General features: G+C 40.1%; 1 protein-coding gene across 3 annotated transcripts in view; it reads right to left on the minus strand.

Moving 5' to 3' along the window:
- Positions 1 to 13,289, minus strand: part of LOC104936394 (uncharacterized) — a 73,513-nt gene extending 60,224 nt beyond the window's left edge. For 2 of the 3 annotated variants that reach the window (XM_019261998.2, XM_019261997.2), the window contains exons 1-4: positions 13,029 to 13,289; positions 7,464 to 7,585; positions 6,282 to 6,350; positions 2,640 to 2,687 (exon numbers count right to left, since the gene is read on the minus strand). In XM_019261998.2, coding sequence (XP_019117543.1) covers positions 2,640 to 2,687; positions 6,282 to 6,350; positions 7,464 to 7,585; positions 13,029 to 13,086 — 297 coding nt within the window. In that variant the 5' untranslated portion in view covers positions 13,087 to 13,289. The remainder of the gene's footprint in view (positions 1 to 2,639; positions 2,688 to 6,281; positions 6,351 to 7,463; positions 7,586 to 13,028) is intronic. The other variant, XM_019261999.2, reaches the window with a different exon arrangement.
- Positions 13,290 to 13,739: the final 450 nt, after the last annotated feature.

A 13,739-nucleotide genomic window follows, 5' to 3' on the forward strand; every position in this document is an offset into this window, starting at 1 on the left:
CCAACAATCATTCTCTAAATGGCACAGCTGCCACTTGCAGCATTCAACAGTCCTGCCACTAACCCTCTGTTCATGGCAGTTTGGTATCTCAGTGGGATGTCTCTGAGACATTTACTGCTCTGCATTAATAATTGATGATGGTGCCATCAGTACAATGGACAGAGACAAGTGCAACGGTCAGTTGGAGATGCTGCAAAAGTGCAAGAAATGTCCCCTCTTAGGTAAAATAAGAGCAGAGGTGGTTGCAACACCTAAAAAAATGTGTTTGCCTGCAGCCAAATACTGTCAGACACAGAAAAAAATGAAAATGACTTCCATTTAAACAACACTGAGTTATATTATTACAGCCAGGTGCAGGTTAGCATGACAGCTCATGGTAGAATTTCCACAACCTCTCTTCATATATGATGGGGACCTCATTTTGTACAGCAAGTCCGTAAATTGCAGCACAGAATAATTTATGGTTATCAGGTTTGGTCCAATGCATAATATCTGACACCATATAAAATTACAATGTAATAGTTAAGAATGTTTTATTTGTTTTGACTTGTTCTTGTTTGGTCAAATTTGCAATTACCAAAAAAACAACAAATGTAGGTTGTATTTATCTTAGTGGTCTGCAGATTCTTCATGGAATCTGATATAAAAAGGAGAATTTCTGTACAGAAGTATTTGACTAGGAGCCAGTCAGAGTATAAACCTGACAGTGATAATATGTACCAGATTATACAGTCCTTTACAGATTATGTACCAATCTACCCTACAAAGGACCCATATCTTTCAGTACAAGGCCCTTCAACAATCACCAACAACTAGGTATTTCAAAAGGCTCCAGCAGACAACAAGAAGCACAAAACACCAAAATGCAGAGTGCATTAGACAATCAGTGCTCAATACAAAACGCACATCTCAGCTAACACTTCCTTATCTCAACAAAAAAAGCCTCTTCTGGATCTCTGGAAGCGAGCAAAAATACGCAGTCTGACCAGTGCGCTGCAGTATAACTATGAATTATGCACTTTTTGGCTCCTTGCCAGGGTTTGCCACTGATCACTCTCAGGACAAACTGGGCCACTTCCACCAGTGAGTAGTGGTTTAAAACACGGACAGAGATATTCCCAAAATTGGTCACTGGGGGAAGTGGCATGTGGGCTGTCCCCACGTAACTAGTGGGTGCTGTGCAGTCATTGACTACTGTTGTAGCCAAATTCCACAGATAACGATATAAAATGTTGGAAATGATTAATTAAATTACGACCCTAGTTAGGTTAGCTTATAAGATTAGCTAACTAGCTTCCACTTTCTGAGGGGAATACAAACTTTGGGTCCTCCCACATACTGCATGCTGTAAATGGATCTGCATCTTAAATCACTAATGGGGGTTCTTCATAGGATTTATGATTATGATGTTCTCCAGTCAGCAGCGTTGCAAGAGTTAATAGCACATCTCCTAGCAACCCTGGCTCTCAAAGGTCAGTTAACCACTGCCAAGAGAAATGCTCAAATGTGTCTATAAACAGTTTTACCATAATGTAGAAAACTGGAAAAATGTAGATATTATAGTTTATATTTCTTTACACAAAAGTTCAGTTTGACTTAAAGACTGTGTCCTAAAAACATAGGCATCATGCTGGAATAGAGACATGCTGTCTGCTATAAAAGAAAACAACTTCACACTCGGGACAAATTGCTCTTTGGCCCCAAAGGGAGACAAGCCCAGATGAATAACAACAATCAGTGGAAACTTCCCCACAGACTAAATGTTCCATTTAACTTTCGTCTGTGTGTGTTTGTGTGTGTGTGTGTGTGTGTGTGTGTGTGTGCATGATTCCATGTTTAAAATATCTTAAAATCCTGAAAGGTCGTTGTCAGAGTTACTGTGACATTTTCTTCTGCAGAGTGGATACATACGCACAAGGTACAGGCAGCAAAGATCACATTTTCAAGCCGCCGCTGCAGAGCAAACAATGAATAAAACACTGAGTGGCCAGCTTTTGATGCTTTAACCCACAGCACAAGCATGAATACATACAACACATCAACAGCATACTTCCTAATCCGAGATGGTTAGTAATGTGGCCACCTTATCCAGCATGCAACCCCATCTGTGATGACACATCAGCTCCACCATTTCATACGAATAAACTCACAAACACAAGACACAATGTGTTGACGGGAAATTTGCATTAAGAATGTACCACAGGAAAGCGTGATTAATTTCTGCCCATGAAATGAATACAGATTTTGTCATTACATGGCTTGTATCCTTTGCCAAATATTGTAATGTTTCTCCCTCCTTTTCTGCAGCGAGTGTTCTGCTGCAATAATAAGGAATAAAAGACAGCTTACAGCTCATAAGCAACACAACTGCTGGCAAACCAGCTAAATCACAGAGCAAAACAAAGACCTGATTGCTCATTAGTATTATGGATCAGCTCTGTTTAAATCTGTTTTGTGAGATGCAGCCACTGTTTAATGACTTACATGGTGTTCGTTTAAATGCTCGCTACCTACATTTCACACAGTAGGATTAAAAGAATGAGACATCATCAGATGTCTTGCTGAATTATTAGAATCACACCCCTCGGAAAACAAACACACACACACGCACACACACACACACACATACATACTCTTACCTTGGCTTTGCAGACAATGCATCTCAGCCTGTCTTCACTCTCACATCCCTGTAAGAAAACAAGATTTAAAAGTCATTTAGTGACAGCTCCAAAGTGGAGTTATTGTACAATGGCATGCATGAGTGACAAATCATGTTTGTGTTTTGATCAATAAACTAATTATGTTTGTCTGTGATTGCATCCTCAAGTCAAAGGTGTATTGTGCATAACAATGCTAATTTAATTACAGTGCCAAAACTATATATTCTAGTGACCCTGAGGTGCAAAACATAATTTATAAAACAGAAAACACAAGAACACAGCATTCATATTGTTGTGTTTTTTTAAATACTGTTGTGTTTTGCACCATAGTTATACATAGTAATCAGAATCAAATCTGTCTCTCTGTGTATAACAAACATGTCAAATATATATAGGGAAGATATAAATATATGCACAATATGTTATTAAAATGAAAAGGGCTGTACTTTTTATGCACAAACCATGTAAGGTGAAAATGTTGACAGTTTATCAAATGTCCATTAAAGACAGTAATAATTACATCCATAACTATTTTAACCCTCCATGTACCACATCACATGACCGAACTGCACATGAAACAAAAATAACATGTTGGCAACAATCTTGAAACTGGTGCTAAGTGTCTGAAGATACTAATAACAAGAAAAGCATTTGTACAAACACAAACTGCCAAATCCATTGCTAATATGCATGGCATGCAGGAGCACATTTTGATAGATGTTAATGGCATATAATTATAGAACACTGCTATTAGGCAACGTGATTTTATAAAGAGGACCATTGCCCCTGGCACTGTGGCCTGATTGCTGTGAGTGTTGGGCTAATGAATGTAAACCAAGTGATGAGAATGATCAACCCATGAGAGAGACACACAGAGTGAGAGAGGGTGAGGAGGGGGGTGGGTGGGCTTAACTCACTATTCACACCACTCGCAATTAAAGTGAAATATAGGCATAAACACACACAGAAAAACACTTACATCACATATGAAAAACATGTCAGCATGTAAACTCATCTTCTCATTTTCATCTGTTCACACTTTGGTCAATGTCTCCACTGAATCAATGCTATATTTAGCTAGCAGGCTGTTAGCACAAAATCTCTTCTTACTCCTTTTTTCCTCCCAACCATGTATTTGATTTCAGACGGATGGGATTACAAATCCTGTAGAGCATTTCTGTGCAGAATACTGTTCCCATTAACTTCAATGGAGGGAAACCAGATGTATAAAAATGAAAAACATATTCATCTGTCGTGAAAGCAAGTGTATACCGTTACTTTCCAAAAGCCTGCGTCCTTGCTCTGTATATTCTCAAGCCGTCTTTGGTTTGGGTGGTGAGGCACACCAGGCCACGCTCAGCTGGTGCGGTACGAGCCATGCAGTCCTCCCATGCCCTTGTACTTTGCGCTGTGAGGGGTTTCACCCCTCTAGGAATGCACTCCCTATAATGAGGGTCAGGGGTCAAAGTGCTGCCGCGCCTGGAGGCCGGGATCTCCTCGGCACACTCAGTCACTGACTCTGTCCCTATATTTAAATCCTGCCTCAGGACATGTTTTTCAAAGGGCATCTCCTAACTAGTTCCTAGTTACTAATTAGTTTTGTGCCATGCTATTTGTCTTTGGGAACCTGGGAAGGAGAGGGGGGGTAGCACAAATGAGGCAGTCTAAAAAAAGATAGCGTATGGTTTGCCTCAGCGCAGATGATAATCATTCAGATAGTCTTCATCTACAAACACAAGTATCAACAGTTGTGGAAATGAATGCCAGCACTGTTTTGTTGTGTTTGAATTCAGTCCGCCCGCTGTTTAGTTACAACATCTGTGTGATACTATTGTGGGTGAAATTAAATAAGGATGTGGAATTTGCCCTTTTTTGTTCAAGCTGCTTTTAGCGGTGGTAACAGTGCATGCTATCACTCCCAGCTGGCTAGCTTTCTCTCTCTCTCTCGCAAGTCAAATCATTATTGGATTACATTTTCTGGCTTCATAAAATGCGGTTAAGAGGCACTTTAGACATATGTGCATGACCTGCTTTCTAGAGATGGCTATCAGAGCAAAAGTGACAGGTCAATTGCTGATTTCTGTTCCGTAAAAGGGAAAGGGCCTCCCTACCCTGAGCACTCTAAAAGGTCGCACACTCTCTCTCCCTTACTCTCTGTCTGCTTCTCTCTCTCACACACACACACACACAAACTAAAGTAGTCTTGTAGCATCAACACACACTCTCAGCAGAAAGCGGGATTCTCTGTGGGAGTGTGTGTGTGTGTGTGTGTGTGTGTGTGTGTGTGTGTGCGCACGCTTGCTTCATGAGCCTGAGCTTGTGTGTCTGTATATAATTGTATAGTGGGAAGACACACGCTTAATGGAAGTGGCTCTTCACACTGACAGCTGGGTGGTGCAGATGAAAGGTCGGCTGTAGCATGTTGTCTACCACTTGTGGAGTATCCAAAGAGACCCAGAGCTCACAGGAGTGGGCGCCTCGACATCAAGCGATACAACCGCAGACGCACATTTTATCCTTAATTAATATACAATGAATGTATGTGATGAGTAATTCATATATTATGTGCAGCACGATGTCTTACAGACAGTATATTCTGCTTACAGACAGTATATTAGTTAGATCTTGATGTAATCAAGTTGTGGTGTGTACGTCATATGGGAGCAGACAGTCTGAAAAGCCATATAGATTAGTACAGACTGTGCAGTCTGTGTCCATAAGTGACAAAGATTGAATATTTTTTCTTTAATTTATCTGCTCCGTGGCTCTCTAGTCAAAGGAGTACTCAAACTATTTAGTTCATGCACTTGAAGCTGCGTGACTTGTGAGATACAGATCAACATCTGTCCGTCCTGGGAGAGGGATCCCTCCTCTGTGGCTCTTCCTGAGGTTTCTTCCACATTTTTTCCCTGTTAAAGGTTTTTTGTGTCACTCGAACCAAGGGTCTAAGGACAGAGGGTGGCACTCCCTGTACAGATTGTAAAGCCCTCTGAGGCAAATGTACTTTGTGACTTTGGGCTATACAAATAAAATTGATTTGATTTGATACAGATTCAAAACATGATGATTCCCAGATATCTGGACTTCTAGTTCTAGTATGGATGAAGCTCCATAAATACTGGTTACTACACTTCCCATGAGGCAACCCAATAGCGTCTTTCTTTCTTCTTCCTACCTACCTAGGAAATGCCTGTAGAAATCCATGCCCCCAGTTTAACACAAACTTTGGAGTCTCTGAGTTTATGATGACCTCATCAGGGTTATTTTCTCAGACATGAAAACAGTCCCCCAGAGCGACGTGAGACTATAAACAACTTTCACTGAGTGGTCCTCCTCCTGATTAGTGAACTAATCTTGTGAAATTGGTGACCTTCCCCTTTAACCAGCTCTTTATCTTAACATTGGCAGCTAAACCACATCCTTAAAGCTGCACTATTAGCAGTTTTTTTTTTTTTTTTTTTTTTTTGCGCAACTTGGGGACAGTTGAACTCCACAATAGGCTAAAAACCACAGATTTTTCAACTATAACGCCTTTGTAAAGTTGACATTGCTAAAGTGTTATACAAATGTTTTCTGGTGACTTGACAAATATGAACACATTATGTACTCTTGTTTGCTAACCTCAGGCTGCTGTTTGGTGTTAATAGGTGCTGCTGGGTTAAGCCGAGCTTCTTTGCTGACGACAGTTGCCTGCCAGTGAAACAGAGTTAATAAGAGTGGTGAACCAAACAGGAAAGTTGCTGAAGTAAAACCAAAACAATGTGCTAAAAAAGTAAAAGTAGACCTGAGGGGGACTGCAAAGTTGGGTGATAAGTCTTTGTGAGTTCATGAATATGAGTGGTTCTTTTTATATTAGACATAGTCATTTGATTCATGGTTCATATAAAAAAATGCATCAGTGCAGCTTTAACTTACAAAATATTGTATATTATGATGATGTAGCATCATACTGTGGTTATTATGATGATGGCCTTTTAGTTGAACAGCAATTATGTCATTCATAAGAGAACAGCGAATCTGTATCTAAAGTGTCCATGCAAACTAGCAAGCTGCTAATGTGTATTTTCATGTTTGTGACATAAAAACTCATTTGCAGAAAAATCTGCAGTTAAATTTACATTTTCACATCAACACACCTCTACACTTACTTTTTACTTCTGGGAAAATACTTATACAGAGGCAATTATACATTTTTACAATTCTGGCAGCAGCAGCAGCAGTTGGCTGGGAATTAATGGAGGAAGAGTAATTAGCATGAGCAGCAATAAGCACCATGACCAAACAAGAAGAGAAATGTATGCCACCTACAGAAACTTACATTTCATTAACTGAGAGGAGTCCAAAGCGATCTTTTTGGAGGTGCAGTGCAAAAACAGCACATCAGTGGCCACTGTATCAATACAGCTACTGGTTCAAGCAGCGCTCCAGATGTTAATGAGATACTTTGCAGTAGGTGACAGGTGTCAGGTCCATGATAGCTTCCTGGATTCCTGCCAGTCCATTATGGGACACTTCTCACTGTTTCAGCCTCTGTGTTTCAGCTGTATAACGATGACGTGTTATCATTGTTAGCAACCCTCATTAAAACTTATTGGTATTGCTATTTGAAAGGTAGCTCATTACCTTGAGGCAAACAGCAACGTTTTGTCTCAATAAGGAATGCCAACATGACAAACACATTTATTCACTGTTAGAAATCCAACACACTTCCCCCCTTCACATTCTGACAAATGGCTGATAAGGAAAAACATCCAGACTGAAATTCAAAATATCACCGTCCTCTACATGGAAAACCTTTCTCACCTTCTGGATCCATGCGGACAGACACACGTGATGGGCAAGTAAATTTTTGCAGTCGCAGAAATTCCTCAGTGGGTCACTGGCTTGAAGTTCAACATCCCTGCATATAAAGCACTCTGGCATCTCTAAAGAAGAAGAGGAGAAGACAGAGGTTACGAATGGTTTAGCACTGATTTCACAATGCATCAAAGGCTAATCCCAGATTTATATTTAGATTTAATTGTTGCTCGGGAAATTGTTAATTAACTCAGAACTGATCATAGCTGTAAATCATTGTATTTTCTTCAGAGAAATATTCCAACTTATACTGCAACTTATTTCCGATTACTGCATTCAACACACACTGTACAGCTCCCTCGAGCATTAGACCTTTATTTTATTCCTAGTGGGAGAGTGGCAAAGTGAATCTGGCTTTAAAAGCAATTGTAGCAGGTTGACATTCCTGACAAGACAATAAACACAACAGTGCAGAGGTGAGTGACAATAAGAAATGAAATTATTTTCAACCGCTTGTTCATTATTTGGTTTGTTTTCTCCTTTGCAAATAGTGCCATTCTTTGATTTACATGCACAACAAGAAACGGAAATAGACTTTTGATTTGTTTTTTTATTGTGTCAAACCAAAGCTTTTATTCTGCCCAGATTACATGAATTTGTGGAGAAACAAATACTCACTTCCCAAATATTGTCTCATTTTGGAAAAACTGCTTTTTAAATAATTAAAGCCTCAGAGAGAGAGCAGATTTTACACGTTGGCTCTCTCAGATGTCACAGAGTCATCAGAATGAATTTTAAATACCCAGTAACTGCAGATTTTCTGCAGACTGTGTGTCATAAGATTTTACTGCGTTGCCACGAACAAGCATTTAGGAATTGTTTGAAGATTAAACTGACAGGCCTTTGCCAAATAACCCAATGCCTTACATTGGAAGTCTGGACTGTTGCACTTGCGGTGATGTAGAAAATATATGAAAATATATCTCAGCTGACTCAAGAAAGAGATGACACAATAAAGTAACTGCTGTCCACCCACATTGTTGATAGAGCAAGCCATGGTGGCTACTATCTTTTTCTAAATCACCATTTCTAAAAAGTGTTTGATTTTAAAGTTGAACAGGGTTATTGTAGTTGATTACTCCAACTATGGATAAATCAGTCCCTACTAGTACACTGTTGGACTATAAGTTATTGAACTACCATTTCCAATGATCCACAACAGCATCAATATCTGGTGACAAAGACATAAAGATTGAATCTTTTGACATAAAATATCTCCGGCTGAGAATGAACCAAAACAGTTCAGTTGTGGAGCCCTATAGCACAAAAACAATGAACTGAACTAAAAGCAGCTAAAAGCTCTGTAGCACTGAGAGCTGCACGGTGATTTCACAGGTTTCTGTGGGTTTGTCACGACAAGCAGCCCCTTTCACGATACAGGCAGCCATTTGACCCGGAGTTCATACAAAAATATCGATTAGTGCAGCTTTAAGTAAGTTTAGAATGCACTTATTTCCACAGTGGGAATAAAGCACAGGATGAAACTTAGATCTGTGGACAATGTGCAAATACTGTATCAAACTAAGTGTGTTCCTACATGCACTGGGCAAGAGGAGGAACTCACTTGTTTGATGACTGGCATGGTCGCTATAATTTCAAGAGTTTGTACCAGATTGTTTTAATTGATATTTCATATTTTTTCGAAGTAAGCTCATTAAATCTAAACAGGATTTACAAAATGTGCCAAAGCCTGACCTAATGTGTTTGGCAACCAGGTGAAAAGAAGACTGGTTAATTCTTATCCACAGCACTTTGTTTGCTGCCTTCACAACTTACAACAGCTGCTTTGAACTCACAGCTGATACGATGCCTAATATCTTGCGATAAAATGATCTGTCTCGATTCAGTTAGGATTGGACATAAAGGATGAGCAGTGGAATATATCACGTTAGCTGCCAGACATGCGGCCCTAGCCCAGGGCTGAAGTTAGCCACAACATCCATTCAGGTTCAAGTTTTATGCTCCTTTGTGCAGCAACCAGCCTCTCTGATTTAACCAGCAAGCTTTGCCAACATCTCTGCCCATAATGATTTTTGAAGCTAAATATTGGACAGTAGCTAGGAGCCAGATTTGTTGGTTTGATCCCATAAAAACATTAGGAGACATCAGTGAGAGCTAGCTGTCATCTGTGTGCTTGCCTTAGCGCAGAATAAACTGCTGCCTCAGAAGATCCTGTCTCTTTTGGGGCTCTCGTTGAACCAGATTGCTTCAGGTGAAAATCTATCTTCAGATGAAAAATCTTTTAATCATGGGGTGTATTTTTAATGTAACCCATCAGATTCTGTGTAAGCAGATTTTATTACTGACCAGGCATATATCTCACCTTGCATTAATATCTCTGAGACAAGCTGTGAAATAGAAAAGCCAGATAAACTTTATTTTTTCCCTCAACACAGTTTAGCTCAGTCAAAAATCAGGCAGTTTTTAGATAAATGTGTGGTGTCTGGCAACCACTCCCTTTACCTCCATGTTACTGACACCAACCACCTGGCCTAAAAATGAATGAATCATCATTGCAGTGAGGCACTTTCTAAATACTACTGTGTCAAAATTCATATGTTTGCTCCCTTTCCGCCTGCCTGTCTAACAATATATCAGGTTTAGTTGGTTTTCACTCATTGTCAGAATAACTTTATGTGTAGGAGAGTTTGCAGAAAATAATGGAGCCATGCAGAGACATACATATAGGCCATGACAGTCTAGCTAACAGGCAGTCTGCGTGTTTCAACAGCCTGACCAAAAATATTTCCAAAGTTACCGTGATGGCAGGTTCACCAATTATACCCACAAGTCCTTTTTAACATTTCATTCCCCGAAATCTGCACTGCTTTTACGATCATTATGGCAAGCCCCGAGGCACTTCTGCAGCTAAATAACAGATGCACTGCTGCTGAGAAAATAACTAGAAAACAACATTACAACAGAGATGTAAACATGCAGCGCGTCAATCGTAGCCGAGCTGACACGTCTGCGTGATCTGTGACTCCCATAATTAACTGTCAGCGATGTCAGTGTTCGGCAGCGTTTCACATGAAGGTGAGCGCTCGACTAACTGGCTGAAGTCACCCTCGACATGTTTTAACAGCTAACAAAACCTCCTCTGTGCTGCAGAAGCAGCAGTGGCAGCAGCAGCAGCAGCTCCGGGCTGTGTTGTTTCCATACAGGGTGATGATGTACTAAAACAAAGTTCATCAGTTAGAGATGTTGATCTCCGACTATCACAGAGGAGAAGCAGCACAGCTCTGTCAAGAGCTTGTTTATACTGCTTAACTGTCTGAAAATGGCTTTAGTGGTGGGTGTCTGTCAGTGATGTTTTAATTCCCTGCTGCACATGAATGATAGAACACACGGCACAATCTTAGAAACAGTCAAACTAAGCAGTGACACGATGTACAGTACACAATACAGTAAACAAATCAGGAAAATGCCAGATTGAGATAATTTAATTGTCCGTTGCATTGCTAACGACCTCATTAACAAAAGAATGATGGGAAATCAGCATGGACTAGGCGAGGAACAGCCTGTGTGACAGCCATCTGGCTACAATGGGGGGTGGGGTTGGGCAGGGTGGGGGTTGGGGGACTGGTAAGTCAACACTGCGGGCATTATGACTTCCAAGCACAGGCCTAGAGCACCTCTAGATGGAAGCAGGGATTAGTGTCTTACTGACCAATGTGCATTCCACTTTTATTTAAATGACACACTTGTATTTATAATCCACATATGAAGACATTTCTCATGTTGCACCTGGGCCTGTATTTATCAAGCATCTTAGAGAAGGAAATCAGTCCTTGTTGGCCAAAGATTAAAAGATACTGTGTTTTTTTGTGTGTGTGTGTTCTTTCTGTTGTGACTGACCTTGTGTGGGATGCAAAAAAAAAAAAAAAAAGCACATGATCTTTGCAAAAAGAGATGTCCTCAGAACCTTAAGACGGCTTTGCAGAAGAGTAGATTTAGATCTTCAACAATCATATTTTCAGCAGAGGGGAACTGAACTTTGATAGCTCGCATGGGGCAGCAGATAATGTGTACATTCATTTATTTCCACACAATGGCTTTATGTAATTTTAAATGACAGATGATGGGCCAATAATATTGTGAGATATGGTCATATTGACGGTTTATTTCCCAAGACTTTGTGACAGTACAGAAATAACTCACATTTCCACCAACTGTAAGGCGATGACAATTCCTTACTGTACTTCCATACAGTTGGGAGGCTGTGAGACGCAGGTTTAAGGTGTGTAGGATTTAGTGGCATCTAGTTGCTGATCGTAACCACCTTGCCTCACCTTTCCTTTCTAGCGTGAAGGAGAAACTACAGTGACCATGAAACCCATGAAAAACATGTTAGGCCCAATCAGGAGCCAGTGTTTAGTTTGTCCGTTCACACAGTGGTTCAACAAGGCAAACTTCATATTTTTTGGTGTTTCTACTGAAAGCATAGTGATGCATATTATATTCCATTTCTGCCACACACCATAAATCTGACACACTGGACCTTTAAAAAAAGAATGGTCAAAATCAAAGCCAGGCCTGGATATTTTCATTTCCCACAATGCGACTCAATAGCATGTTTAATTAGACCCTCCCTGCCTGGTAAATGCCCACATCTTTCAAACTCCACGCCTGCAGTTTGGAATGCAGGCTTTCTGTTATAGATTTGTCATCCCAGAGTCCAGGCCAGTTCATATTTTTCAGACCTCAGAAAGCTCCATCCAGAGCAACACAAGATGTTATATAATCGTTTTTACAGGCTGAGGAGTACACTCTGTGACGAGTAAACAAAACTTGATGTGCAAAATCAGTGGAGTGCCCCTTTAACAAGGATTACAGCTGAGAGGGGGATTGCACAGAGGAAGAGAAGATTCAATGTTGTCACTCCACGGGCCTCAGAGGGTTTGCAACATTATTGCTGCGCGTACCATGCTGCACATTTATAGACACTGTTATAGGCGCTGTAAAAGAATGTGAGTTAAGATGGCAACCATTTAAATAGTTTGTTCATTCATTTTTTAAGCCACTAGTTACTTATGTATAGACTATTATGCAAAAAGATTATTGAAAAATATAATTTATTAATCTATTTAAGACAGATACTTAATCATATAACCTGAATAACTTCATAATGGAAAATGTTGATGATGAAGCGTACGTGAAAAAAACGGTTTCTGCATTTCAAACTTTATAAAATGATCATATGTTCTACAGAGTGTTATAAAGTCTCACCTCACTGTAGTCCTTTCTTATTGCTTAAAGTGACTGCAGCAAACTTCATAAATGACCCTCAAGGTCTGCTCTGAGGTAGAAGTGGTTTCACTCCTACTTTAACTTTCTACACAGCTTGATAGACACAGGCCCTGCTGTCAGTGTGTAACATGTTGCTGACAAAGAAAGCAGACATGTTTAGATACAAAACAATGATAGTGATTAGATATCCACCACTGATCTATCTACTCTGAATTGTAATATACAGTATGTTAATGGAACACTTTAGGATGACATACATACCTATGAACAAACTTCGGCATGACTCTGCTGAAGACAGTGGTTGGTGTTCACTGCCCATGTTTCACTCTTTGTTGTGGCTGAGAGACGAATTCTTCCCCTAAGTTCTGAGCACTTCCAGATACAGCAGATTCCTTCACTTCCTGTTAGCATTCCTCTGTTTTCTCTCTCTGGGGGTATACAGTATGAACATTTAGAGTTTATCACTCTCTATCTGTACTTTCCAATACTGCACACACTGTCAGCTGAACGCTCTGTGTTTGTGTTTTTGAGGAAGTGGTGAGAAGTGAGCAGCCAATCACAGCTGCACGCTGGAGTGCGTCAGGACCGGAAGACAAAAAGGAAGAGGAAAAAAAAAAATCTCCAGTGAACTTTCAGTGTCAAACTCTCTCAAATAAAATGTGAAACTAATACCTGTCACATGCCACAGAGGGAGATGGTTTTTCACTTCAGCCACATGTGTTGCTTTGTTTAGGGAAAAATAGTATATGGCTGGCATAACGGAAGAGATCTATTTCCTTATTTCCTAACAACAACACTGTGTTGCAACAAACCATCATGTGTGTGTTCTCACTGCTGAGTAATGACTGGGTTCTGGAATTTCCCCGTCTTCTGAATTTTGAGTATAAATATCAAGGCAAGTCAAATCACTGACAGTTGTAGCATTTAATTGTCAATGTTTTCAGGTCTCTTAGTTTCCTATCTTATATATAT

The sequence above is a fragment of the Larimichthys crocea genome, chromosome XVII (genome assembly GCF_000972845.2).
Source record: "Larimichthys crocea isolate SSNF chromosome XVII, L_crocea_2.0, whole genome shotgun sequence".
NCBI lineage: Eukaryota > Metazoa > Chordata > Actinopteri > Sciaenidae > Larimichthys > Larimichthys crocea.